The sequence below is a fragment of the Choloepus didactylus genome, chromosome 3, assembly GCF_015220235.1.
Source record: "Choloepus didactylus isolate mChoDid1 chromosome 3, mChoDid1.pri, whole genome shotgun sequence".
NCBI lineage: Eukaryota > Metazoa > Chordata > Mammalia > Pilosa > Megalonychidae > Choloepus > Choloepus didactylus.
Genome location: NC_051309.1, coordinates 42,146,899 through 42,173,075, shown reverse-complemented (window position 1 = coordinate 42,173,075; position 26,177 = coordinate 42,146,899). Strand labels below are relative to the sequence as shown.

Sequence of the window (26,177 nt, the reverse complement as noted above, 5' to 3'; positions counted from 1 at the left end):
CCTTAAAAGTCTTTTTCATGCCATACAAAAGAATGCATTCATAGAACGGGGGTTGGCAAACTATGACCCATGAATCAAACCCGGCCCTCTGACTGTTTTCATATGGCCTGCGGGCTAAGAATGGTTTTTACATTTTTAAATGGCTGAAAAAAAATCAAAAGGAGAGTATTTCGTGACGTGAAAATTATATAATACATAAAATCCAAATTTCTGTGTCCATAAATAGAATTATTGGAACCCAGCCATGCTCATTCGTTTACAAAGTGTCTCTGCCGGCCTTCAAGCTACAACGGCAGAATTAAAGAGATGCAACAGAGACTGCGTGGCCCACAAAACTGAAAATGTTTATCATCGGGCCCATTACGGAAAAAGTCTGCAACTCTTGTCTAGGTGATAAAATCTATTCATTGAAGAATGTCATATGACACATCAGTGTTTTAGAATAAAGGAGCCTTTTCCAGAGGCAAGACCCTCCAGTGGTTGAGAACAGAGTCAGACTCACTGCCAAGTGTGTGACCTCAGGCACCTCTCTAGGCCCTGGTTTCCCTATCTGTAAAATAGAGAAAGTAATAAAAATAGGACCCACTTCATGGGGTTGGTGTGAGGATAAACTGAGGTATCATATGTAGAGAGCTTAGAACGGTGGCTGGCGGAGTCCGTGCATATAGAGCCTGTACCACTCTCCCGGTGTAGAAATGTGGCTAATGAGCTCTTCTCAGGCAGCACTTACGTGATGGAAATTTGCTGATGTTGTTGGCCACTCGAATAAGCATACGTGCCCCTTTCATGTGGTCTCTATTTTTAACATGAATCTGAAATAAATGAGATATTTTACTGTTTTTAGAGACTCTGATTAACCTCAATTCATGGTGTGTTCCCCCAAATAAACAACTCCTTGACTGTGAGCCAGAACAGGCTCCTCATAAGATCCTTGCAGCTTTTCCTGGCTAACGCCACTTGGGATTTCTTCCTTGTTTTCCCTCCTTCCAGCAGCTTCCCAGTATCGTGGCCCCACCCCTAACTCTACCCCCGGCTTTTCACTTTGCCCTAGATCCCCTGACATGGGTTAAAATCCCTGGTCCATCTCTTACTACATTCATAACTTGCGTCTACCTTAAAAGTAAAATAAGCTTGTGCACACTGGCTTGGAAAACAATTTAGCATTAATATGGAAAGATGTACTTGGACAAAAATGAATATCTGGCAAAATACTAAGTTGGAATCTGCCTGTACTTTTACAAAGAGATGTGTGTATATTCAAATATACATATGTACACATATATACAACACATACACATAATATTTATGCAACTTGTACGTACAAATACTTGGGGTTGCATGCTCTAATTTTTTTTTTTTTAAGAATTACTGATAAAAAACAGAATACACAGGTGGACATAAGTATAGTCCCAGTTTGGTAAAAAAATAAATAGGGTGCACGTATTCATTTATGGGAGTATAGAGAATATATACAAAATAGGATTAACAACAGCTATATCTAGGTCATGGATTTAAAGGACGAATTATTTTTTCATTTTACCTTTTTGTGCTCTCTAAATTTTCTTAGTGACTATGTATTACTTTTATATGCAGAAGAAAAAAGAAATAGTATTTAAAATGGTAAATTTTATAAAATTCACTATCTTAGAAGTAATTAACAAGCTCTGGATAAGCAAAAATGTTTTAAGTAAACCCATGTTTTTGAACAGGTAATACCCTCGTATGGTTCAAAATTATAACAATATTAAAAGATCTACACAGAGAAAACTCGCCCTCCCTCTTCCCTCCTACCCTGATCGGGTGTGGAACCTCCTGCTCCACCCCTGGTTCCCTTTAGTAACCACTTTTGGTAGCCTCCTGAATATTTTTCCAATAAATATATATTGGTTCTTCTTTTTGCCTTTTTGTACACAAAAGGCAGCATATTGTATAACTGTTCTTCATCTTATCACATTTTTCTCTTAGCAATAAGAGAGATCTAGGAAATCTCTCTAATCCAATGGACAGATGCCTGGAGGAAACCCCAATGGGTGATACACACCCCTGGCAGGTTATGTCCCAAGACACTCCAAGGGCCTCACCTTCACTAGTATATAACTGTGCAGAATCATGAGGTTGGTGGCCATTTCAGAGGGAATTTTGATTTTCTGGGATTTAAGTTCTGCATACATACTGAAGAGAACATCATGTGCATTCCGATAGTTTCCTTGAAAAAAGGTGGGAAAATAACATTACAAAGGATCGGATCTGAGGACTTTCTACGGGGCCTCATTTTACAAAGTGGGTTTTGTTAATTATGTTACTGGTGATGTCTTAGTCATTTGTTATGTAAACTACTAACATCAGTCCCTCAGGGAAAAAATAAAAAAACACATTGTCACCTTAGACAGCTCCCTCTCCTGCAGGGCACCCACCTGAGCTCACCTCTAAGGCTCCCCTGTTCAGCCCTGTGTTAATGCTTCTCACCCTCTGTCTCTGCAGCTGGCACTCATCGGTGCTCCCACCAAGCCTCCACTGCCTTCACTCTGAGGCCAAAGCATTCTTTTAAAAACCTCAAGCTATTGGTCACACCCCTTCCTGAAACTCCAAAGCCTTACGGATCAAGTGCAAATTCCTGAGCAGAGGACTTGGCCCTTCAGAACCTGACTCTGTCTACCTCTGTACCTGACCTTTGCCCTCCGCTCATGCTCCAGACCTGTGACCACTGCCACCTCTCTTGCGTCTCCGAGCCTCTGTGTCCTCCCGGGCTGGTACTCCCTGCACATGCCTCTCTCCCTCGTCTGCTGTGATTTCCCCCTTTCAAAACTCAGCGGAAGTTCTTGTTGCCCTCTCTCGTCTCCATCCCCCAATTCTGCCTCCCCGCCATCCTTCAGGATGAGGTGGACGTCCTTTCCTGGTACCCTTTACCGTATTTCTGTTTCTATATTAGAAAACTCATCACCTGTATTACAACTCTGAATCTACTTGTCTGCTACTCCCATGAACTTGTGAGTCCTTGAAGACAAAACTGGGCTGTGTGTCCTGAGCTCCTAACATGTACCTGACAGAGAGCAGGTACTAGATAAACATTTGCTGAATAAAGTAATGACTTATTTAATTCCATGTTTTCCAAAATTGTGTTCCATATTTATGAACACCTAAGATAATTAGCTTATAAAAAATTAGTGAAGTTATCAGATTAATTCACTAACTTATTCAATAAATATTTACAGAGCATAAGTGAACAGAACCATTCTGGAGAGTCCATAAAAAACTAGCTCAATAATAATAACACATAGTTATTTTCCATCTTCCAACATCTTTTATTTTAAGGCCAAATACACGGGATGGAAAGAGAGAAAGTACTGTGAGTTTGTAAGAGGGAGGCTGTCGGCTGGGGATGTCAGGGGAGTTGTTGTCCAGGAAACAGAAACTGTGAGGCCTTGAAGGGGTAGAGGAACTAGTGCCCAGCAAGAGCAGGCCTTGGTCAGAGTCATTCGATGTTCCCTGTGAGGTGAATAATTATCTTACGTCTCTGAAACCTAGAAGTGGTCATTCCCCTATCTGGATGCAGAGCAAACCTAGATTAGAAACTGGCCACTCTCTCCTAGGCAGAGAAGAGGCTGGAAGCTAGATTCCCAACCCAAATTTGGGGAGAAATCTCCCCAGCTAGATTTGGGGAGAAAACCATGAAGACTGGGGACCCACCTGAAGACTGCTCTTCCCTGGCAATTATAATGGCAGTCTGGGCAGCTTCTCGGTACTGTTTCAGAGCCATGTACAAGCGGAACAGATACTTGGCGTCCTGACATACAAAAGATCAAAGAAACATCACTTCATTCACTAGCTCAGGGAAGAAATGCCTAAAATTTTGCATTTCAATTAGAATCACATTCACCTGCCACTAACTGAGGGCTGATACCATTTTAAAGAATCCCAATGAACTCATTTATTTATTGAACACTTATTCAGGGTCTAATATGTGCTAGGTACTGTTCTAAGCACTTGAGAAATATTAACTCATTTAACACCTTACAACCACCCTAGGAGGAAGGTACGATTATACTCATTTCATAGATGAGTGAACTGAAACACAACCAGGCAGAGGCAGAGCCAGGATTTGAACCCAGGTGATGTGGCTTCAGAGTTCTAACCCACTCCACAGAGTATCTTTCATGTGCCTGAAAAAGAAACATGTTCTTACACAATATACCAACTTTGTAAATTTTCAAAATTGTTTATTCCTATACAAATTCTCACTGGAGTATAAAATTTTCTTTGGCCTTTGCCAGTTTGCCATATGGCCTTTAGCTCTAGACAGTTTCATGTACTCAATGCTGGTTTCCAGATTATTAGAATAAACAGATGCAATATGAGGTGGCTGGGAACAATTTAAAGGCCTATGTCCTTTGGCAAGTTAATTTAGCCTCTCTGGGTCTTACTGTCTGTGCTGGTTTGAATGTATTATGTCCCCCAAAACACCATTATCTTTGATGTAATCTTGTGTGGGCAGACATATCAGTGTTGATTAGATTGTAATTCTTCGAGTGTTTCCATGGAGATGCGCCCCACCCAACTGTGGGCGATGACTCTGATTGGATAATTTCCATGAAGGTGTTATCCCACCCATTCAGGGTGGGTGTAAATTAAATCACTGCAGCCATATAAATGAGCTGACAAACAGAAGGAACTCAGTGCAGCTGAGAGTGACAGTCTGAAGAGGAGCTACAGCCAAGAGGGACACTTTGAAGAATGCACAGGCGCTGAGAGAATAGCTGCAGCTGAGAGACAGTTTGAAGATGGCCGTTGAAAGCAGACTTTTGCTCCAGAGAAGCCAAGAGAGGAAAAACACTCCAAGAGCAACTAAGAGTGACATTTTGGAGGAACTGCAGCCTAAGGAGGAATGTCCTGGGAGAAAGCCATTTTGAAACCAGAACTTTGGAGCAGATGCCAGCCACGTGCCTTCCCAGCTAACAGAGGTTTCCCAGATACCACTGGGCATCCTCCAGTGAAGGTACCTGATTGCTGATGTGTTACCTTGGACATTTTATGGCCTTAAGACTGTAACTGTGTAACCGAATAAACCCCCTTTTATAAAAGCCTATCCATCTCTGGTGTTTTGCATTCCGGCAGTGTGGTAACCCGTGGCCTGAACAAAACAGGCCTGCAGATCTTTGGTGCACAGCAGTCTGCATGACCTAGGCAGCTAAATGTTTAACCTATTGTCTTGTAAGCTAGTAAAGAAAAAAAAGAGTAAATTGACCTTAAAATGTAACTTTATGCAAGCAGGCAGGAAATGAGAAGCTCTTATTCTCACAAAAAGAGCAAAATGTAATTGTCCAAGCATTATTCTAGTCCTTCCTGCACCACCCCCCAGGTCAGAATGACCTATTCCTGCATCAATGCTCCCCCCACCCTTAGGAAGGCCTTTGTCTTAAACCCTTATAAAAGGCTTTCTGCCCTTTTGGCATCGCTGGGTCGCCTTCCCTGCGAACGTGATGCCTGCCCAGCTTGAGAGAGCCGTCATGATCTCTCCACAACTTCTCGCCCTGTAAGTAAGCCCTGAATAAAAGTTCATGTATCAGAAAATGCTCGTTGTCTTCTTTGGCCTCTGGACTGGCTTGGCCCTCTTGGGCTGTGACAGGCAGCATTAGCAAACTAGAACACTGTCTTTATCTGTGAGATAATGGAAATGGACTTGGATCTCTAAAATCTCTAAAATCAGGATCTCTAAAATCCTCTCATGCCAGTGACATTCCATCATCTTTCTCTAGATCAGGAACTTAAGCAGAAACCCTTGAACATCAAAGGAAGGAAAAAAAAGCTGAGGGGTGGAGGGTGTTCTCAAAGGGGTGTGAATCTGTCCTTATCAACATGACTGAGAAGCCTGATTTCTGCAGAAACCCATGGTGAGACACAAATTTTGAAAATGTGTTAATTCTTTATTTCTACTTTATAGTGAGTTACTTTTTTTTTTTTTTTTTTTTTTGGCTTTTTTAAAAGGGGGTTTATTTGGTTACACAGTTACAGTCTTAAGGCCATAAAGTGTCCAAGGTAACACATCAACAATCCAGGTACCTTCACTGGAGGATTGCCAATGGTATCCGGAAAACCTCTGTTAGCTGGGAAGGCACATGGCTGGCATCTGCTCCAGAGTTCTGGTTTCAAAATGGCTTTCTCCCAGGACATTCCTCTCTAGGCTGCAGTTCCTCAAAAATGTCACTCTTAGTTGCACTTGGGATATTTGTCCTCTCTCAGCTTCTCCGGAGCAAGAGTCTGCTTTCAACGGCCGTCTTCAAACTGTCTCTCATCTGCAGCTCCTGTGCTTTCTTCAAAGTGTCCCTCTTGGCTGTAGCTCCTCTTCAAAATGTCGCTCACAGCTGCACTGAGTTGCCTCTGCCTGTCAGCTCATTTATATGGTTCCACTGATCAAGGCCCATGCTAAATGGGTGGGGCCACGCCTCCATGGAAATTATCTCATCAGAGTTATCACCTACAGTTAGGTGGTGCACATCTCCAAAGAAACACTCAAAGAAATCTAATCAAAACTGATAACGTCTGCCCACACAAGATTACATCAAAGATAATGGCGTTTGGGGGACACAATACATTCAAACTGGCACAAATATGAAAATCTCTCTTAACTGCTGTATTTAGACCAGTCGCATTTAAAATGATTATTGATATAGTTGGTTTAAAATCTGCTATCTTGCTAACTGGTTTCTTTTTTTTTTTTTTTAACCATCATTTTATTGAGATATATTCACATACCACGCAGTCATACAAAACAAATTGTACTTTCGATTGTTTACAGTACCATTACATAGTTGTACACTCATCACCTAAATCAATCCCTGACACCTTCATTAGCACACACACAAAAATAACAGAAATAATAATTAGAGTGAAAAAGAGCAATTGAAGTAAAAAAGAACACTGGGTACCTTTGTCTGTTTGTTTCCTTCCCCTACTTTTCTACACATCCATCCATAAACTAGACAAAGTGGAGTTTGGTCCTTTTGGCTTTCCCAATCCCATTGTCACCCCTCATAAGCTACATTTTTATACAACTGTCTTCGAGATTCATGGGTTCTGGGTTGTAGTTTGATAGTTTCAGGTATCCACCACCAGCCACCCCAATTCTTTAGAACCTAAAAAGGGTTGTCTAAAGTGTGCGTAAGAGTGCCCACCAGAGTGATCTCTCGGCTCGTTTTGGAATCTCTCTGCCACTGAAGCTTATTTCATTTCCTTTCACATCCCCCTTTTGGTCAAGAAGATGTTCTCCGTCCCACGATGCCGGGTCTACATTCCTCCCCGGGAGTCATATTCTACGTTGCCAGGGAGATTCACTCCCCTGGGTGTCTGATCCCACGTAGGGGGGAGGGCAGTGATGTCACCTTTCAAGTTGGCTTAGCCAGAGAGAGAGGGCCACATCTGAGCAACAAAGAGGCATTCAGGAGGAGACTCTTAGGCACAAATATAGGGAGGCCTAGCCTCTCCTTTGCAGCAACCGTCTTCCCAAGGGTAAAACTTATGGTAGAGGGCTCAACCCATTAAACCACCAGTCCCCTATGTCTGTGGTCATGTTAGCAACCATGGAGGTGGGGTAGGCGAATACCCCTGCATTCTCCACAGGCTCCTCAAGGGGGCACTACATCTTTTTTTTTTTTCCCTTGCTTTTCTTTCTTTTTTTTTTTTTTTTTTAACTTTCCCTTCTTTTTTTAAATCAACTGTATGAAAAAAAAAGTTAAAAAGAAAACAAACATACAATAAAGGAACATTTCAAAGAGACCATAACAAGGGAGTAAGAAAAAGACAACTAACCTAAGATAACTGCTTAACTTCCAACATGTTCCTACTTTACCTGAAGAAAGTTACCTAATACAGCAACATTTCTGTGAACTTGTTCCTACTATATCCATCAGAAATTAACAGACCATAGTCATTTCTGGGCATCCCCAGAACGTTAAATAGCTTATCTGTTCTTCTTGGATTATTGTTCCCCCTTCCTTAATTGTTCTCTACTGCTAGTTCCCCTACATTCTACATTATAAACCTTTTGTTTTACATTTTTCAAAGTTCACATTAGTGGTAGCATATAATATTTCTCTTTTTGTGCCTGGCTTATTTCGCTCAGCATTATGTCTTCAAGGTTCATCCATGTTGTCATATGTTTCACCAGATCGTTCCTTCTTACTGCCGCGTAGTATTCCATCGTGTGTATATACCACATTTTATTTATCCACTCATCTGTTGAAGGACAGTTGGGTTGTTTCCATCTCTTGGCAATTGTGAATAATGCTGCTATGAACATTGGCGTGCAGATATCTGTTCGTGTCACTGCTTTCCGATCTTCCGGGTATATACCGAGAAGTGCAATCGCTGGATCGAATCGTAGCTCTATATCTAGTTTTCTAAGGAACCGCCAGACTGACTTCCAGAGTGGCTGAACCATTATACAGTCCCACCAACAATGAATAAGAGTTCCAATTTCTCCACATCCCCTCCAGCATTTGTAGTTTCCTGTTTGTTTAATGGCAGCCATTCTAACCGGTGTTAGATGGTATCTCATTGTGGTCTTAATTTGCATCTCTCTAATAGCTAGTGAAGCTGAACATTTTTTCATGTGTTTCTTGGCCATTTGTATTTCCTCTTCAGAGAACTGTCTTTTCATATCTTTTGCCCATTTTATAATAGGGCTGTCTGTACTATTGTCATTGAGTTGTAGGATTTCTTTGTATATGCAAGATATCAGTCTTTTGTCAGATACATGGTTTCCAAAAATTTTTTCCCATTGAGTTGGCTGCCTCTTTACCTTTTTGAGAAATTCCTTTGAGGTGCAGAAACTTCTAAGCTTGAGGAGTTCCCATTTATCTATTTTCTCTTTTGTTGCTTGTGCTTTGGGTGTAAAGTCTAGGAAGTGGCCTCCTAATACAAGGTCTTGAAGATGTTTTCCTACATTATCTTCTAGGAGTTTTATGGTACTTTCTTTTATATTGAGATCTTTGGTCCATTTTGAGTTAATTTTTGTGTAGGGGGTGAGGTAGGGGTCCTCTTTCATTCTTTTGGATATGGATAGCCAACTCTCCCAGCCCCATTTGTTGAAAAGACCATTATGGCTCAGTTCAGTGACTTTGGGGGCCTTATCAAAGATCAGTCGGCCATAGATCTGAGGGTCTATCTCTGAATTCTCAATTCGATTCCATTGATCTATATGTCTGTCTTTGTGCCAGTACCATGCTGTTTTGGCAACTGTGGCTTTATAATAAGCTTCAAAGTCAGGGAGTGTAAGTCCTCCCACTTCGTTTTTCTTTTTTAGGGTGTCTTTAGCAATTCGAGGCATCTTCCCTTTCCAAATAAATTTGATAACTAGCTTTTCCAAGTCTGCAAAGTAGGTTGTTGGAATTTTGATTGGGATTGCATTGAATCTGTAGATGAGTTTGGGTAGAATTGACATCTTAATGACATTTAGCCTTCCTATCCATGAACATGGAATATTTTTCCATCTTTTAAGGTCCCCTTCTATTTCTTTTAGTAGAGTTATGTAGTTTTCTTTGTATAGGTCTTTTACATCTTTGGTTAAGTTTATTCCTAGGTACTTCATTTTTTTAGTTGCTATTGAAAATGGTATCTTTTTCTTGAGTGTCTCTTCAGTTTGTTCATTTCTAGCATATAGAAACATTACTGACTTATGTGCATTAATCTTGTATCCCGCTACTTTGCTAAATTTGTTTATTAGCTCTAGTAGCTGTATCGTCGATTTCTCAAGGTTTTCTAGATATAAGATCATATCATCTGCAAACAATGACAGTTTTACTTCTTCTTTTCCAATTTGGATGCCTTTTATTTCTTTGTCTTGCCGGATTGCCCTGGCTAGCCCTTCCAGAACAATGTTGAATAACAGTGGTGACAGCGGGCATCCTTGTCTTGTTCCTGATCTTAGAGGGAAGGCTTTCAGTCTCTCACCATTGAGTACTATGCTGGCTGTGGGTTTTTCATATATGCTCTTTATCATGTTGAGGAAGTTTCCTTCAATTCCTACCTTTTGAAGTGTTTTTATCAAAAAGGGATGTTGGATTTTGTCAAATGCTTTTTCAGCATCTATTGAGATGATCAATTGATTTTTCCCTTTCGAGTTTTTAATGTGTTGTAATACATTGATTGATTTTCTTATGTTGAACCATCCTTGCATGCCTGGCATGAACCCCACTTGGTCATGGTGTATGATTTTTTTAATGTGTCTTTGGATTCGATTTGCAAGTATTTTGTTGAGGATTTTTGCATCTGTATTCATTAGGGAGATTGGCCGGTAGTTTTCCTTTTTTGTAGCATCTTTGCCTGGTTTTGGTATTAGATTGATGTTAGCTTCATAAAATGAGTTAGGTAGTGTTCCATTTTTTTCAATGTTTTGAAAGAGTTTGAGTAAGATTGGTGTCAGTTCTTTCTGGAAAGTTTGGTAGAATTCCCCTGTGAAGCCATCTGGCCCTGGGCATTTATTTGTGGGAAGATTTTTGATGACTGATTGGATCTCTTTGCTTGTGATGGGTTGGTTGAGGTCTTCTATTTCTTCTCTGGTCAGTCTAGGTTGTTCATATGTTTCCAGGAAATTGTCCATTTCTTCTACGTTATCCAGTTTGTTGCCATACAGTTGTTCATAATATCCTCTTATAATTTTTTTAATTTCTTCAGGATCTGCAGTTATGTCACCTTTTTCATTCATTATTTTGTTTATATGGGTCTTCTCTCTTTTTGATTTTGTCAGTCTAGCTAGGGGCTTGTCAATCTTGTTGATCTTCTCAAAGAACCAACTTTTGGTGATATTTATCCTCTCTATTGTTTTTTTGTTCTCTATGTCATTTATTTCTGCTTTAATCCTTGTTATTTCTTTTCTTCTACTTGGTTTAGGATTGGTTTGCTGTTCATTTTCTAGCTTCTTCAGTTGATTCATTAGTTCTTTGATTTTGGCTCTTTCTTCCTTTTTAATATATGCGTTTAGTGCTATAAATTTCCCCCTTAGCACTGCTTTTGCTGCATCCCATAGGTTTTGGTATGTTGTGTTCTCATTTTCATTCGTCTCTATATATTTAGCAATTTCTCTTGCTATTTCTTCTTTAACCCACTGATTGTTTAGGAGTGTGTTGTTTAACCTCCAGGTATTTGTGAATTTTCTAAGTCTCTGATGGTTATTGACTTCTAATTGTATTCCATTGTGGTCAGAGAATGTGCTTTGAATAATTTCAATCTTTTTAAATTTATTGAGGCTTGTTTTATGTCCCAGCATATGATCTATTCTGGAGAAAGTTCCGTGAGCACTAGAAAAGTATGTGTATCTTGGTGATTTGGGATGTAATGTCCTGTATATGTCTGTTAAATCTAATTCATTTATCAGATTGTTTAGGTTTTCAATTTCCTTATTGGTCTTCTGTCTGGTTGATCTATCTATAGGAGAGAGTGATGTGTTGAAGTCTCCCACAATTATTGTGGAAACATCAATTGCTTCCTTTAGTTTTGCCAGTGTTTCTCTCATGTATTTTGTGGCACCTTGATTGGGTGCATAGACATTTACGATTGTTATTTCTTCTTGCTGAATTGCCCCTTTTGTTAGTATGTAGTGGCCTTCTTTGTCTCTCAAAACATCCCTGCATTTGAAGTCTATTTTATCTGAGATTAATATTGCTACACCTGCTTTCTTTTGGCTGTAGCTTGCATGAAATATTTTTTTCCATCCTTTCACTTTCAGTTTCTTTGTGTCCCTGTGTCTAAGATGAGTCTCTTGTATGCAACATATTGATGGTTCATTTTTTTTGATCCATTCTGCGAATCTATATCTTTTAATTGGGGAGTTTAATCCATTTACATTCAACGTTAAAACTGTGAAGGCATTTCTTGAATCGGCCATCTTATTCTTTGGTTTATGTTTGCCATATTTTTCCCTCTCTCTATTAATATCCTTTATTGTACCCATACCGAATCTCTTTAGTACTGAACCTTTCTCCAAGTCTCTCTGTCCTGTCTTTGTTTCTCTGTCTGTAGGGCTCCCTTTAGTATCTCCAGTAGGGCAGGTCTCTTGTTAGCAAATTCTCTCAGCATTTGTTTGTCTGTGAAAAATTTAAGCTCTCCCTCAAATTTGAAGGAGAGCTTTGCTGGATAAAGTATTCTTGGCTGGAAATTTTTCTCACTCAGAATTTTAAATATATCGTGCCACTGCCTTCTCGCCTCCATGGTGGCTGCTGAGTAGTCACTACTTAGTCTTATGCTGTTTCCTTTGTATGTGATGAATTGCTTTTCTCTTGCTGCTTTCAGAACTTGCTCCTTCTCTTCTGTGTTTGGCAGTGTGATCAGAATATGTCTCGGAGTGGGTTTATTTGGATTTATTCTATTTGGAGTTCGCTGAGCATTTATGATTTGTGTATTTATGTTGTTTAGAAGATTTGGGAAGTTTTCCCCAATAATTTCTTTGAAAACTCTTCCTAGACCTTTACCCTTTTCTTCCCCTTCTGGGACACCAATGAGTCTTATATTTGGACGTTTCATATTATCTATCATATCCCTGAGGTCCATTTCGATTTTTTCAATTTTTTTCCCCATTCTTTCTTTTATGCTTTCATTTTCCATTCTGTCATCTTCCAGGTCACTGATTCGTTGTTCAACTTCCTCTAGTCTTGTACTATGAGTGTCCAGAATCTTTTTAATTTGGTCAACAGTTTCTTTAATTTCCATAAGATCATCCATTTTTTTATTTAGTCTTGCAATGTCTTCTTTATGCTCTTCTAGAGTCTTCTTGATTTCCTTCATATCCCGTACTATGGTCTCATTGTTCATCTTTAGTTCTTTGAGTAGCTGCTTTATGTGCTGTGTCTCTTCTGGTCTTTTGATTTGGGTGCTTGGGCTTGGGTTATCCATATCGTCTGGTTTTTTCATATGCTTTATAATTTTCTGTTGTTTCTGGCCTTGTGGCATTTGCTGAACTTGATAGGGTTCTTTTAGGGTTTGTAGACCTATTGAAGTCCTTATCTCTAATTTATCAGATCTACAGCTTCGTGGAGTACACTTTCTCTAACTAACCAGCAGGTGGCATCCACGAGCCACCTGTTCTCCACAAGCCAGTTCTCCCCTGCTTAGCCTTTTTGGTGAGTGGGGGAGTGAGTCTTGTGGGGCCCAATTGGTGTACCAAGCTTGCGTGTGTAGTTGGTGTTGCCTGCCCTGTATGTGGGGCGTGTTTCTGGGCAGTCGGGGAGGGGGGGTGGCCCTAAGAATCAAATCTCCCTGATGATCCTAGAGTTTTAACGCTGCTGCAATAGTCTAATCCTTCAGTTCAGTCCTGCCACAGTTTGTCTCTGCCACTGACCCACAAGTCTTTGGTATTGGCGTATGGCTCCTGAGACTTGCAAGTGGGCCCCTCTTCCAGGCTGTGCACCCCGTGTCCTCTGTTGAGGGATGACTGTGCTATGTCACAGGTGAGTGCCGTCCCCCCAGGGCAGTTCTGGGCTGCTGGGCTGTGTAGGGAGGCTCCCAGTCTGCTCAAATGATGGCTGAATGGGGCTTTGTTAATTCACACTGCTCCACCTTCCCAGCTCTGGGACAATCAGCTGAGGTTGCAGGGAAGGCTAATGTCCACGCCCAGTATTGTGGTGTGTGCCTGTTATTTGAAGCACTTCCGTCACACTGGGTTGTCTGGGGCAGCTCTGGGCTATGGGGCTGGCGATGGGCAGGAGTGTTTCCTGTCCACTAGGATGGTGGCTGTGAGCGGACACCCTCCTTTTCTTGGGAAGTTGTGGTGTTTAGTGAATTTTCCCAGCCAGTGGATTATTGCCTTTTGTCTCAGAGCTCTCTTAGTTCTGCTCTTGACTTGACGTGCCCAAATTGCAATTCTTTGAATCTTTCTGTATTGGGCTTCTTAGAGTAATTGTTTTAGAAAAAGTAAAAAGGATTAAAAAAAAAAAAAAAAAAAAAAAAAGGGCCCTCCTCAGAGATCTAATGGGTTATTGAAATGCTAATAGACACAGTAACCAGGGCCATTAAGGAAAGGTCCACAGGGCAGAGAGATAAGCTTTTCTTCGGGATTTGCATATGCGCCTCAAGGCCTGAGCTCCGCTCTTCCCCTTTCTGTGTTCACCAGAACTCCAAAAATCCTCTGCTTTTATTTTGGAGTTTTTCGTGTTATTTTTATTTTTTTTTTTCTATGCCTGTCTCCTCTCTGCTGGGCTGGCAGCTCTCAGATTCTCCGGTGTCTGGTCTCAGTCTATCTATGGTTGGAATCTGGGTCAGTAGAATGAGTTTCCGATAAGAGCAGCCACTGCAGTTCTCCCTTCTCCTTCCCGGAGCTGACAGCCCCTCCTCCCACGGGACCGAGCCTGGCAGGGAGGGGCGCGGGTCCCCTGGCCGCAAAAACTTACAGATTTCGCTGATCTCAGCAGTTCGACATTTTCATGAGTGTTGTATGAAGTATGCCCAAAGACAGATTGCTCTGTGGTGTCCAGTCCACGCAGTTCCTGGCTTTTTACCCACTTTCCTGGAGGAGTAACTAAAACCTGCAGCTCACCAGTCTGCCATCTTGCCCCGCCTCTCTCTATAGTGAGTTACTTTTATGTGTAATATGATTTCAGCAATCTGATTTATTTTTGCTAATGAGTATTATTTTGTTACTTCCCATAATTTCTGAAATATGAACAAAGCACACTCTGATTTATAGGGATCCGTATTAACTGTTATATAGTTTTGATAATAATTTTTCTTAATTCCTAGAATAAATAAAACTAACGTTTGAGGAAAATTGTGGGTGGTGGAGACTGTTATCTAGAAGGCGCTTGGCTGTTTCATAGGTAGCAATGCCAATTCTAAATCGTGAATGTACATAATGTCCTTGAAAACTCAGGGCTTGACCAGATGATCTTGGAGGCTACAACGCTACTTTCAGAGAACATTTTACAAGTCTATCATGCAAAAGCCATTACAGGTAAAATAAATAAATAAATAAAAATAGGCCAGATCAAAGTAAAATCATAACTGAGATACTTAAAAAGCCAAATGAAGCAGACAGTTTTAGTACCTTAGGCATGCCATCACTCTCCCCCATAAGGTGGTCAATCAATTGACTGGTAAGCAGTTCATCTTTTGCCTGACCAACCTATTTAATAAAAAAGAAAACAGCTAATTCAGCATCTTAAACCTAGGGAGAGGGAAAAAAAAAAAAAAAGAGACCAATACTCTTCTGCCAAGAAAATGGAATTAAAAGACATTTGTAACAGTACCTGTAATAAAGTATCTAAACATAATATAAGCTCAGGGTCTATATTCATTCATTTGTAAAGTCTCCACTGATACAAATCCATCCTTAGAACCTGTAGTTTTCTGTCTCTAAATCAAAATACCATTTTTAAAACACACACACACAATATACTTCTTGGATGCTTCAATAAAAACTTTCTTAAGGTAACTGATTATGACACCTAGAAGAACATCTTTAGCATAGGAACTGGGCCTTACACAACAGTGAACTATCCAGTGCCCTCATCTCCAGTAGCTTCCCTGAGGAGATGCGCATGCACACAGCTACATATAATCTAAAGTAGAAAGAAATGAGTATTATAGCCACAGGAGCCCAGAAAAGGGCAGGTAGGTGGAAATGCAGGTTGGGGTTCTGGAGAAGACCCTGGCCTAGAAATCTAGATTTAAAAGGCATCTATATAAAGACAAGAGTGAAAGCCATTGGAGTGTTGGCGATACTGATCAGGAAAAAAATGGAGAGTGGAAATGTATTAGTTTTGGTTAGTAGGAAGAGAATGTGTGAGGCCAGGAATTCAGGAGAAACACTGGGGAATTCCTGATAAAATTAGGAGGTTTGGGAGGCCTGCCCCAATACAGATGGTGGAGATGCTTCAGGGCTCTGTCCCCTTACAGAAGCACTGAACAACCAGCAATAACTGGCAGACACAGTTTTCTAAAAGCTCCAGAACACAGTTAAGGATGGCATTGCTGAATCAAGAAAAAGGCTATTTAAAAGTGGTAAAAAGGCTCTTTAAAAGCGGTAGGATGTCTTGGTGCTGGCCCCTTCCCCACCCCTCCCTGACTTGGCACAGAACTCCTGGTGCCCCCAATGTGGATCCCTGGTCCCAATTCTGGCGGGAGCAGAGGAACCTTTGTGCACACACTGTGAGCATGTTTGTCTGGCCCAATCTGTCTGGCGGTGGCCTGAGGGACTCACTTTCCCACAACTTGCCCTATGTATAGAAGGCAGTTCACAGAGCTTCTGAGACAGAAGTCAAATGGCTGCTTGTGGCAAGGGTTTGCTGGCTGTAGGATATACAGTACAGTGCCTGTGACCATGAGGAACTGTTTCCTAGGGAAGAGGTGACATTTGTATCTGTGTAAACAGGGAATTCCTAGGCTACAAGTGTATGCCGCCAGACAAGAAGCACGGGCAGAAAGGATCAGCAAGGCCCCTATGCTTCGTGTGGATAAACTCTGAAGGAGAGCTTTGGCTCAGGTCCATATGTGAACACTGGGAAAAATATTTTATTTTCTTCTTCTTCTTCTTCTTTTTTTTGTTGCTCCTGGCATTCACGGAAACCTCTATCATAACACCAGTTGGATAAAAGGTTAAAGAACAGAAGCCTCAGGGTCTAAATTCCAGTGCTAACACATTAAAATATCAAAATGTCCAAGTTTCAACAGAAGATTATAAAACATACAAAGAAACAGGAAGCGATGGCCCAGGCAGAGGAGAATATAAAGCATTAGAAACTATCAATGAGTAGGATCAGACCCGGGACATTCCAGGGTCCTAAATATGCTCAAAGAGCTAATGGAAAACATGGGCAAAGAACTAAAAGAAATCAGGAAAATGGTAGATGAACACAAAGAGAATATCAACTGAGAGATGGAAATTATTCAAGGGAAACAAACAGAGCTGAAGACCACAGTAACAGAAATTAAAAATTCCCTAGAGGGGTTCAACAGCAGATTAGAGTTGAAAGAAAGCATCAGTGAACTTGAAGATAAGACAACTGAAATCATCTAGTCAGAGGAAAAGAAAGAAGATAGAATGAAGAAAGGTGAACAGAGCCTGAAGAATCTGTGGGACACATTAGGCATACCAATATATGCCTTGTGGTAATCCCTGAAGGAGAAGAAAGAGAGAAAGAAGCAGAGAGAATATTCAAAGAAATAATGGCTGAAAACTTCCCAAATTTAACGAAATACATGAATATACACATCTAAGATGCTTGACGAATTCCAAACAGGTTAAACCCAAATAGACCCACATGGTACCATGTTATAATCAAAGAGTTGAATGTCAAAATAGAGAATTCTGAAAGCCCCAAAAGAGAAGCAACATGTCACATACAAGGGAGTGCTGATTTTTCATCTGAAACAATGGAGGCAAGAAGACAGCGGAAAGACATATTTAAAGTGCTGAAAGCAATAAACTTCCAACCAAGAATTGTATATCTGGCAAAACGTCTTTCAAAAATGAGGGAGGAAATAAGACATTCCTAGATTAACAAAAGCTCAGGGATTTCATCACTACTATACCAGCCCTAGAAGAAAAGCTAAAGGGATTTCTGAAAGTTGAAAGGGAAGGACATTAGACCGAAGGACAACTGACTGAAGCCACAGGAATAAATAAAGATCTCTGGTAAAGATAATGACATGGGTAAATAAAAATACCAGTAATATTGTATTTTTTATTTGTAACTCTACTTTTTACTTCCTATAGGATCTAAAAGGCAGATGCAATAAATGTGATGATAAACCAATGGTTTTGGATTCATAATGTATAAATATGTAATTTGAAATAAGAAGTACATAAGGATGGGGGCATAAAGGGGTATAGAAACATAGTTTATGTATGCTATTAAAGTTAAGTTGGTAACAAAACAAACAAGACTGTTATAGATTTAAGATGTTAAATTTAAGCTCCATGGTAAACAGAGAAAATATTGGAGAAGATGCAAGCTCATGGAAACAGAAAGTAGACTGCAGGTTACCAGGGGAGGGAGCTTGGGGGAATAGGGAGTTAATGCATAATGGGAGTAGGGTTTCTGTTTGGGATGATGGGAAAGTTCTGGTAATGGATGTTGGTGAGGGTACCGCAACACTGTGAACATAATCAATCCCATTGAATTGTATCTTTCAAGTGGTTGAAATGGGAAAATTTATGTTGTACATGTTTCTACAATTTCAAAAATAAAAGAAAGAGCAACTAAAGAGACCATGACAATTAAATGCAACGTGTCATTCTGGACAGGATCTAATAATGGAGAAAAAGCTTAAAAGGACATTATTGGGACATGTGAACAATTAGAATATAGACTGTAATCTTTATTTCAATGTTAAATTTCTTGAACTTGATAACTGAACTTAAGGTGGTTACATAAGTGACAGTCTTTGTTCTTAGGAAATGTACACGGAAGTATTAAGGAGTATACTAAACCTACTATCAAATTTGTTCAGAAAACAGACAGAAAGACAGATAATAGAATGACATGGCAAAGTTGGGAAAATGTTAAAATTGGGGGATCTAGGGTATGGGGATATGTTGCAGGTATGTATGGAGGTTTATACTTTTTTCCGTCTGTCCTGTAAGATTAAAATTATTTAGTAATAAAGTTTTTATTAAGAGTCTTGTGTCTATAAAAAAGAGGTGAGCCAAGAACACGACTGTAGCTCAACTAAAGGCAGTCAACGCTGAATAGCGCAGCACTGCCCTTGTCATATTAATAAACTACAATGATAAAAGCCACATGAGAGTGAAAGAAACTGTCATTAGAAACAGAGCTACATGTGGTCTCACCTGCTACACCTCAGGAGTAAGGAGGAATTTGGGAGGCATTTGTGTAGCAGAGGAAGGATGAGATCAGCAGGGGACAGACCTGAACATAAAGAAGATCATATTGAACCTGTAGGGTGGAGAGGCTCTTATGGCTGCACAATTTCTACACCGCTCACCAACTGTGGTAGCTGTCAGCATACAAAATGGATGAAACTTGCAAACATTATGCTAAGCAAAAGAAGCCAGACACAGAGCCCACAATGAATGATTCTCTTTACATGAAATGTCCAGAATAGGTAAATCCATAGAGACAGAAAGTAGAGTAGCAGTTGCCAGGGGCCATGGAGAGTGGGAAATGGGAAGTGACTGGGTACAAGGTTTCTTTTTAGGGTGATACAGTTTCTGGAATTAGTTAAGTGTGGTAATGGGTGCCCAACTTTATGAATATACTAAAAACCACTCAATTGTGCATTTTATGGTATGTGAATTAAAATCTCAATAAAAAAGAAGCTGTTAATTTTTTAGGTGTGATAATGATATGTTAAAAATTTCAGAGCCACTGTCTTAATAGATGCAGAAAAGGCATTTGATAACATTCAACAACTGTTCATAATAAGGGATAGAAGGGAATATCTTAATCTGTTAAAGGTTATTTACCAAAAATGTCCTACAGCTAATATCAAATAGTTAATGGTGAAATATATTTAAAGTATTCTTTCCAAGTTTGTGAATAAAATGAGGAAGTCCACTACCTTCATTCCTATTCAACACTGTTCTGGAAGTCCTAGTCAGTGTAATAAGCTACGAAAAAGAAACAAAAGCTAAAATGATTGGAAAGGAAGGAGTAAAACTATATTTATAGATGTCTACAAAGTATTACAAATAATTAATAAAATTTACAAGATTGTGGAATGAGATAAATTTACAAAAATCAAATGTTCTTCTATATTATAACAACATGTGGACTATGAAATTTGAAACTATGTCATTTATATTAGCCTCAAAAACCATCAAAGGCCTAGGAATAAATCTAACACAGATGTGCTAGACTTTAATCTACGAAAATTACAAGATGTTATTCAGAGACATTACAGAAGATCCAAATAAATGAAAGGATAAACCACAATCATGGTTTGGAAAATTCAGTAGTGTTAAGGTGTCAATTCCTAAATTGATCTATAGAATCAATGAAATCCCAACTAAAATCCTAGCAGTTTTTTTTGTGTGTGTAGAAACTGACAATCTGATTCTAAAATTTATTTGGAAAAGCAAAAGACCCAAAAACCAAGGTAATAATGAAGAAATAAGAACAAACATGGAGAATTTATACTACCTGATTTCAAGATTTACAGTAAAGCTATATTAATTTAGTGTGGTATTAATTCAAGATTGACAAATCGATGGAAGACAACAAAGAATCCCAAAACAGACTCATACATATATCATCATTTCATCTATGACAAATGCTCCACAGCTATTCAGTGGGGAAAGGATGACCTTTTAGACAAATGGTACTGGGTGATCTGTGTATGCATATGGAAAAGAAAAATCCTTGACCCCTACCTTATATCATATATAAAAATTAAGTCAGTATGGGCATAGGCCTAAATCAGAAAGCTAAAACAATCAAACTTCTAAAAGAAAGCTTGAGAGATTTTCATAATACATATATCTGACAAAACAATTTATATCCAGAATATATAATGAAATCCTATAAATCAGTAAGAATAGATGAGGTGATCCAATTAAAAATGGAAAAAAAAGACTTGAATAGTACTTCATAAAAAATATTCAAATGAACAATAAGCATATGAAAAGGTGCTAAATAAACATCATTAGTTATTAGAAAAATGCAAACAGAGTTAAAATGAAACAGACACGATACGTTGGTAATGATAGGAAATGACTAAAATTCTCTTACATTGCTTGTGGAAGTATAAATTGGTACAAATACCTTGAAAAAAATGTTTGATAGCACTTACTATTGCTAAACATACGTATACCCTTTGACTTAATAATTCCACTCCTGAATGTATACCCAATAAAACTGAATGCTATGTCCACTAAAGACATGAAATAGAATGTTCATGGCAGCTACATTCAGAATAGGTCCAAAATGGAGAAAATCCAAAAGTCCATTAACAGAATAATGGGTAAATAAATTGTGGTGTATTCATTCAACGTAATACTATATAGCAATAAATAAGAATGAATTGCTGCTACATTAATAATGTAGATGCATCTGCAAACATAATGTTGATTTAAAGAAATAAGACACAAAAGAGTTCATGAGTAATTCCATTCATATGAAGCTCATGAACAGGCAAAACCAATGTATAAAGACTAAGTCAGAATTGTGGTTACCCTTGATGGGAGGTACTGACTGGAGGCGCCTGTAGGAGCCTTCTGGGGAGCTGGAAATGTTCTGTATCTTGATATGGATGAGGGTTACAGAGGTGTACATCTATGAAAAAATTAATCGAGGTATATACTTAGGATTTGTGTACTTTATTGTATATACTACAACTAAGAAAAAAACACAAAGGCCTTTATCTTTTAGAGATAGATATTGGATCCATAAATAATGATATGATATCTGTTATATGATTTAAAATAAGCCATGGAAGGAAGGAAAGAGGGTGGCTGGCCAAGTGTTGATAATTGTTGAATTTAGATGCCGGGTATATGGAAGTCTGCTATACTGCTTGCTCTACTTTTATATATGTTAGGAAATTACTTTAAAAAGTTTTTAAAAAAATTGCCATTCCTGAAAGTTCCATTACAGAGTTTACTTACAGTTTCGATTGCCATTTCTATTGCCACGCTATCTTCTGAGCTTGGGCATTTTAAGAAATGTTTAAGAGCCTGAAATAAGAATTGTATAACAATTAAAATTTTTCAGACTGTTTTCACATTGGGAAAAACAGAGCTTTCACACACACAAAGTAATTAATTTTTAAATGTGTTGTCATTTCAACCAGGAACTTACACAGTGCTGGGTCTTAAAATACATATATAATAGGCTGGATGGAGTTCTAAAAAAAGTAGAAGATCCAGTTTACCCTCTGAACAATGTAGTTCTGATTTCTGATGAAATGTAAATGAAAAACGTGTCTTCTTTCAGTAGGAAAATTTAATTATTTTCATTCATTTATTCAACAACCTGCTATTACGTATATGGAACTGTGTTAGATGCTGTAGAGGATACCAGGAAGGGTAAGATATGGCCTCTCTTTCTGTGTTGTGTATAATATAACTGGGGAGATCTATGTAATGTGATCATAATATAAGCAATTATTTTATATCCTAAACACTATACCACCACACCTATGAAGAAATTTAAGGTTATTAAAGATGAAAAAACACATGGGCAGTGCAGCCAGCTGGTTTTATAGGTGCTCTGAGGATGTAAAGATTATGAGGCATGGGGATGATTCATAAAGCGTCACAGAGGAAAAAGGACTTGAAGCATGAACAGGTCTGTGGAGATGGTGAAGCAAGCAGAGAGGAATCGAGATGAAGAACAAGGATGGGTGAAGGCCTCACAGGAGTATAGGATTCTTCAGTGGAAATAGCTGGATGCCAGATTGGAAAGTTAGGCTGATTGGTCAAATTGTGGAAATTCTCTTGATGCCAGTTAAGAAGTTTGGGCTTTATCCAAGAAGCCAGAAACAGCTAACTGGTAGCTTTAGGTCTTAATTCACACACAGACACATTTTCTTTGACCAGTGTGGTATTATAAAACTATCTGGCCCCATAATTTAAAATTGGGAGATCCAGATTTCTGTTTCTCTTGAAAAATGCTACGATCTTGCAATATCAGGCCCAAATTCCCAAATGGTAACATTCTGTTGGGGGGTGAGCAGCAGTTGTCCCCTTCAGACAAGAATGATATCCAGTAGTCCCCACCCTGTCACAAAATGAACACACAGCCTTGCCCCATAGCTTCACTTATCTATATCCCTAGTTTGGACAATGTGACTCTAGTCTTGCACTGAGGGGCTCTTCGCAATGAAAGCAGATACTGTTATGGGAACCAAATAAAGGATGAGTTACAGGGAGAGAAACTAAAAACAGGGAAAATAGGAAATGACTGCAACAATCCAAAGCCAAGTCATTGGGGCTTAGATTAGTTTGGTGGCAGGTGGAATGAAAAGGGACAGATGTGAGAGATATTATGAAAGAAGAATGTGGATGGGTATAGGAGGGAGAGGAAGAAGTGAAAGTTGGCTCTGAGACTTCAAGTCTGGTATTTAAAAATATTTCCCATAACCATTCTTGTACAGTCCAGTATATGTTTTCTTGGCAAATACTAACTCGTGAATATTGGCCACAGAGCAAGAAGAACTTTCCAGCCTGAAAATGTTTTTTTTCTCCTTCGAAGTATAAGGCAATGCTTTGATAGTCTTCATTAGTAGTGCCTTCAGAACCTACAAACAGAAATTCACAGAGTAAAATATCTTTGAGTAAAACTTGTTTACTTCTATTGTTAACCTAAAAATAAGATCTAAAAACAGTTAATATAAAAATAGGTGATTAAAATATCACTCACAAAGCACAATTGTCATAATTATCCCAAATACCAACTCTGTGCCACCTTCTTTTCACTCTAAAAAGGAGTCAGGGGAGGAAATTACAAGATTTTTATGAGAATATGGGTTATGGTTTGCCATTACCCCCAGCAACTTTCATTATACCTTAAGAATCTCCATCTCATTTCCCAAATCAACAACAGGTGCAACTACAACCTCAACCATGATTTGCCTAGAGTTACAGAAGAATCAGAAGCAAAGGTGACCATAATAAAAAATAATCCGTAGGCGGGGCAAGATGGCGGACTGGTGAGCTGTATGTTTTAGTCACTCCTCCAGGAAAGTAGGTAGAAAGCCAGGAACTGCGTGGACTGGACACCACAGAGCAATCTGACTTTGGGCATACTTCATACAACACTCATGAAAACGTGGAACTGCTGAGATCAGCGAAATCTGTAAGTTTTTGCGGCCAGGGAACCCGCGCCCCTCCCTGCCAGGCTCAGTCCCGTGGGAGGAGGGGCTGTCAGCTCCGGGAAGGAGAAGGGAGAACTGCAGTGGCAGCCCTTATCGGAAAATCATTCTACTGATCCAAACTCCAACCATAGATAGACTGAGACCAGACACCAGAGAATCTGAGAGCAGCCAGCCCAGCAGAGAGGAGACAGGCATAGAAAAAAAACAACACGAAAAACTCCAAAATAAAAGCGGAGGATTTTTGGAGTTCTGGTGAACATAGAAAGGGGAAGGACAGAGCTCAGGTCCTGAGGCGCATATGCAAATCCCGAAGAAAAGCTGAACTCTCTGCCCTGTGGACCTTTCCTTAATGGCCCTGGTTGCTTTGTCTCTTAGCATTTCAATAACCCATTAGATCTCTGAGGAGGGCCCTTTTTTTTTTTTTTTTAATCCTTTTTTCTTTTTCTAAAACAATTACTCTAAGAAGCCCAATACAGAAAGCTTCAAAGACTTGCAATTTGGGCAGGTCAAGTTAAGAGCAGAACTAAGAGAGTTCTGAGACAAAAGGCAATAATCCAGTGGCTGAGAAAATTCACTAAACACCACAATTTCCCAAGAAAATGGGGGTGTCCGCTCACAGCCATCATCCTGGTGGACAGGAAACACTCCTGCCCATCGCCAGCCCCATAGCCCAGAGCTGCCCCAGACAACCCAGTGTGACGGAAGTGCTTCAAATAACAGGCACACACCGCAAAACTGGGCGTGGACATTAGCCTTCCCTGCAACCTCAGCTGATTGTCCCAGAGTTGGGAAGGTGGAGCAGTGTGAATTAACAAAGCCCCATTCAGCCATCATTTGAGCAGACTGGGAGCGTCCCTACACAGCCCAGCAGCCCAGAACTGCCCTGGGGGGACGGCACTCACCTGTGACATAGCACAGTCATCCCTCAACAGAGGACCCGGGGTGCACAGCTTGGAAGAGGGGCCCACTTGCAAGTCTCAGGAGCCATACGCCAATACCAAGGACTTGTGGGTCAGTGGCAGAGACAAACTGTGGCAGGATGGAACTGAAGGATTAGACTATTGCAGCAGCTTTAAAACTCTAGGATCACCAGGGAGATTTGATTGTTAGGGCCACCCCCCTCCCTGACTGCCCAGAAACACGCCCCATATACAGGGCAAGCAACACCAACTACACACGCAAGCTTGGTACACCAATTGGACCCCACAAGACTCACTCCCCCACTCACCAAAAAGGCTAAGCAGGGGAGAACTGGCTTGTGGAGAACAGGTGGCTCGTGGATGCCACCTGCTGGTTAGTAAGAGAAAGTGTACTCCACGAAGCTGTAGATCTGATAAATTAGAGATAAGGACTTCAATAGGTCTACAAATCCTAAAAGAACCCTATCAAGTTCAGCAAATGCCACGAGGCCAAAAACAACAGAAAATTATAAAGCATATGAAAAAACCAGATGATATGGATAACCCAAGCCCAAGCACCCAAATCAAAGACCAGAAGAGACACAGCACCTAGAGCAGCTACTCAAAGAACTAAAGATGAACAATGAGACCATAGTACGGGATATAAAGGAAATCAAGAAGACTCTAGAAGAGCATAAAGAAGACATTGCAAGACTAAATAAAAAAAATGGATGATCTTATGGAAATTAAAGAAACTGCTGACCAAATTAAAAAGACTCTGGACACTCATAGTATAAGACTAGAGGAAGTTGAACAACGAATCAGTGACCTGGAAGATGACAGAATGGAAAATGAAAGCATAAAAGAAAGAATGGGGAAAAAAATTGAAAAAATCGAAATGGACCTCAGGGATATGATAGATAATATGAAACGTCCAAATATAAGACTCATTGGTGTCCCAGAAGGGGAAGAAAAGGGTAAAGGTCTAGGAAGAGTATTCAAAGAAATTGTTGGGGAAAACTTCCCAAATCTTCTAAACAACATAAATACACAAATCATAAATGCTCAGCGAACTCCAAAAAGAATAAATCCAAATAAACCCACTCCGAGACATATACTGATCACACTGTCAAACACAGAAGAGAAGGAGCAAGTTCTGAAAGCAGCAAGAGAAAAGCAATTCACCACATACAAAAGAAACAGCATAAGACTAAGTAGTGACTACTCAGCAGCCACCACGGAGGTGAGAAAGCAGTGGCACGATATATTTAAAATTCTGACTGAGAAAAATTTCCAGCCAAGAATACTTTATCCAGCAAAGCTCTCCTTCAAATTTGAGGGAGAGCTTAAATTTTTCACAGACAAACAAATGCTGAGAGACTTTGCTAACAAGAGACCTGCCCTACTGGAGATACTAAAGAGAGCCCTACAGACAGAGAAACAAAGAAAGGACAGAGAGACTTGGAGAAAGGTTCAGTACTAAAGAGATTCGGTATGGGTACAATAAAGGATATTAAT

The 26,177-nt window shown here is 39.7% G+C and overlaps 1 protein-coding gene across 4 annotated transcripts in view; it reads right to left on the bottom strand.

Moving 5' to 3' along the window:
* The window catches only part of WDR19 (WD repeat domain 19), a 180,395-nt gene that overhangs the window by 35,527 nt on the left and 118,691 nt on the right, over positions 1–26,177 (bottom strand). For 3 of the 4 annotated variants that reach the window (XM_037829602.1, XM_037829601.1, XM_037829603.1), the window contains 6 exons: positions 23,072–23,184; positions 21,551–21,619; positions 15,029–15,106; positions 3,688–3,784; positions 2,082–2,206; positions 731–812 (listed from right to left, as the gene is read on the bottom strand). In XM_037829602.1, the coding sequence (XP_037685530.1) occupies positions 731–812; positions 2,082–2,206; positions 3,688–3,784; positions 15,029–15,106; positions 21,551–21,619; positions 23,072–23,184 (564 nt within the window). Of the gene's footprint in view, positions 1–730; positions 813–2,081; positions 2,207–3,280; positions 3,487–3,687; positions 3,785–15,028; positions 15,107–21,550; positions 21,620–23,071; positions 23,185–26,177 lie in introns of those variants that run through there. The other variant, XM_037829604.1, reaches the window with a different exon arrangement.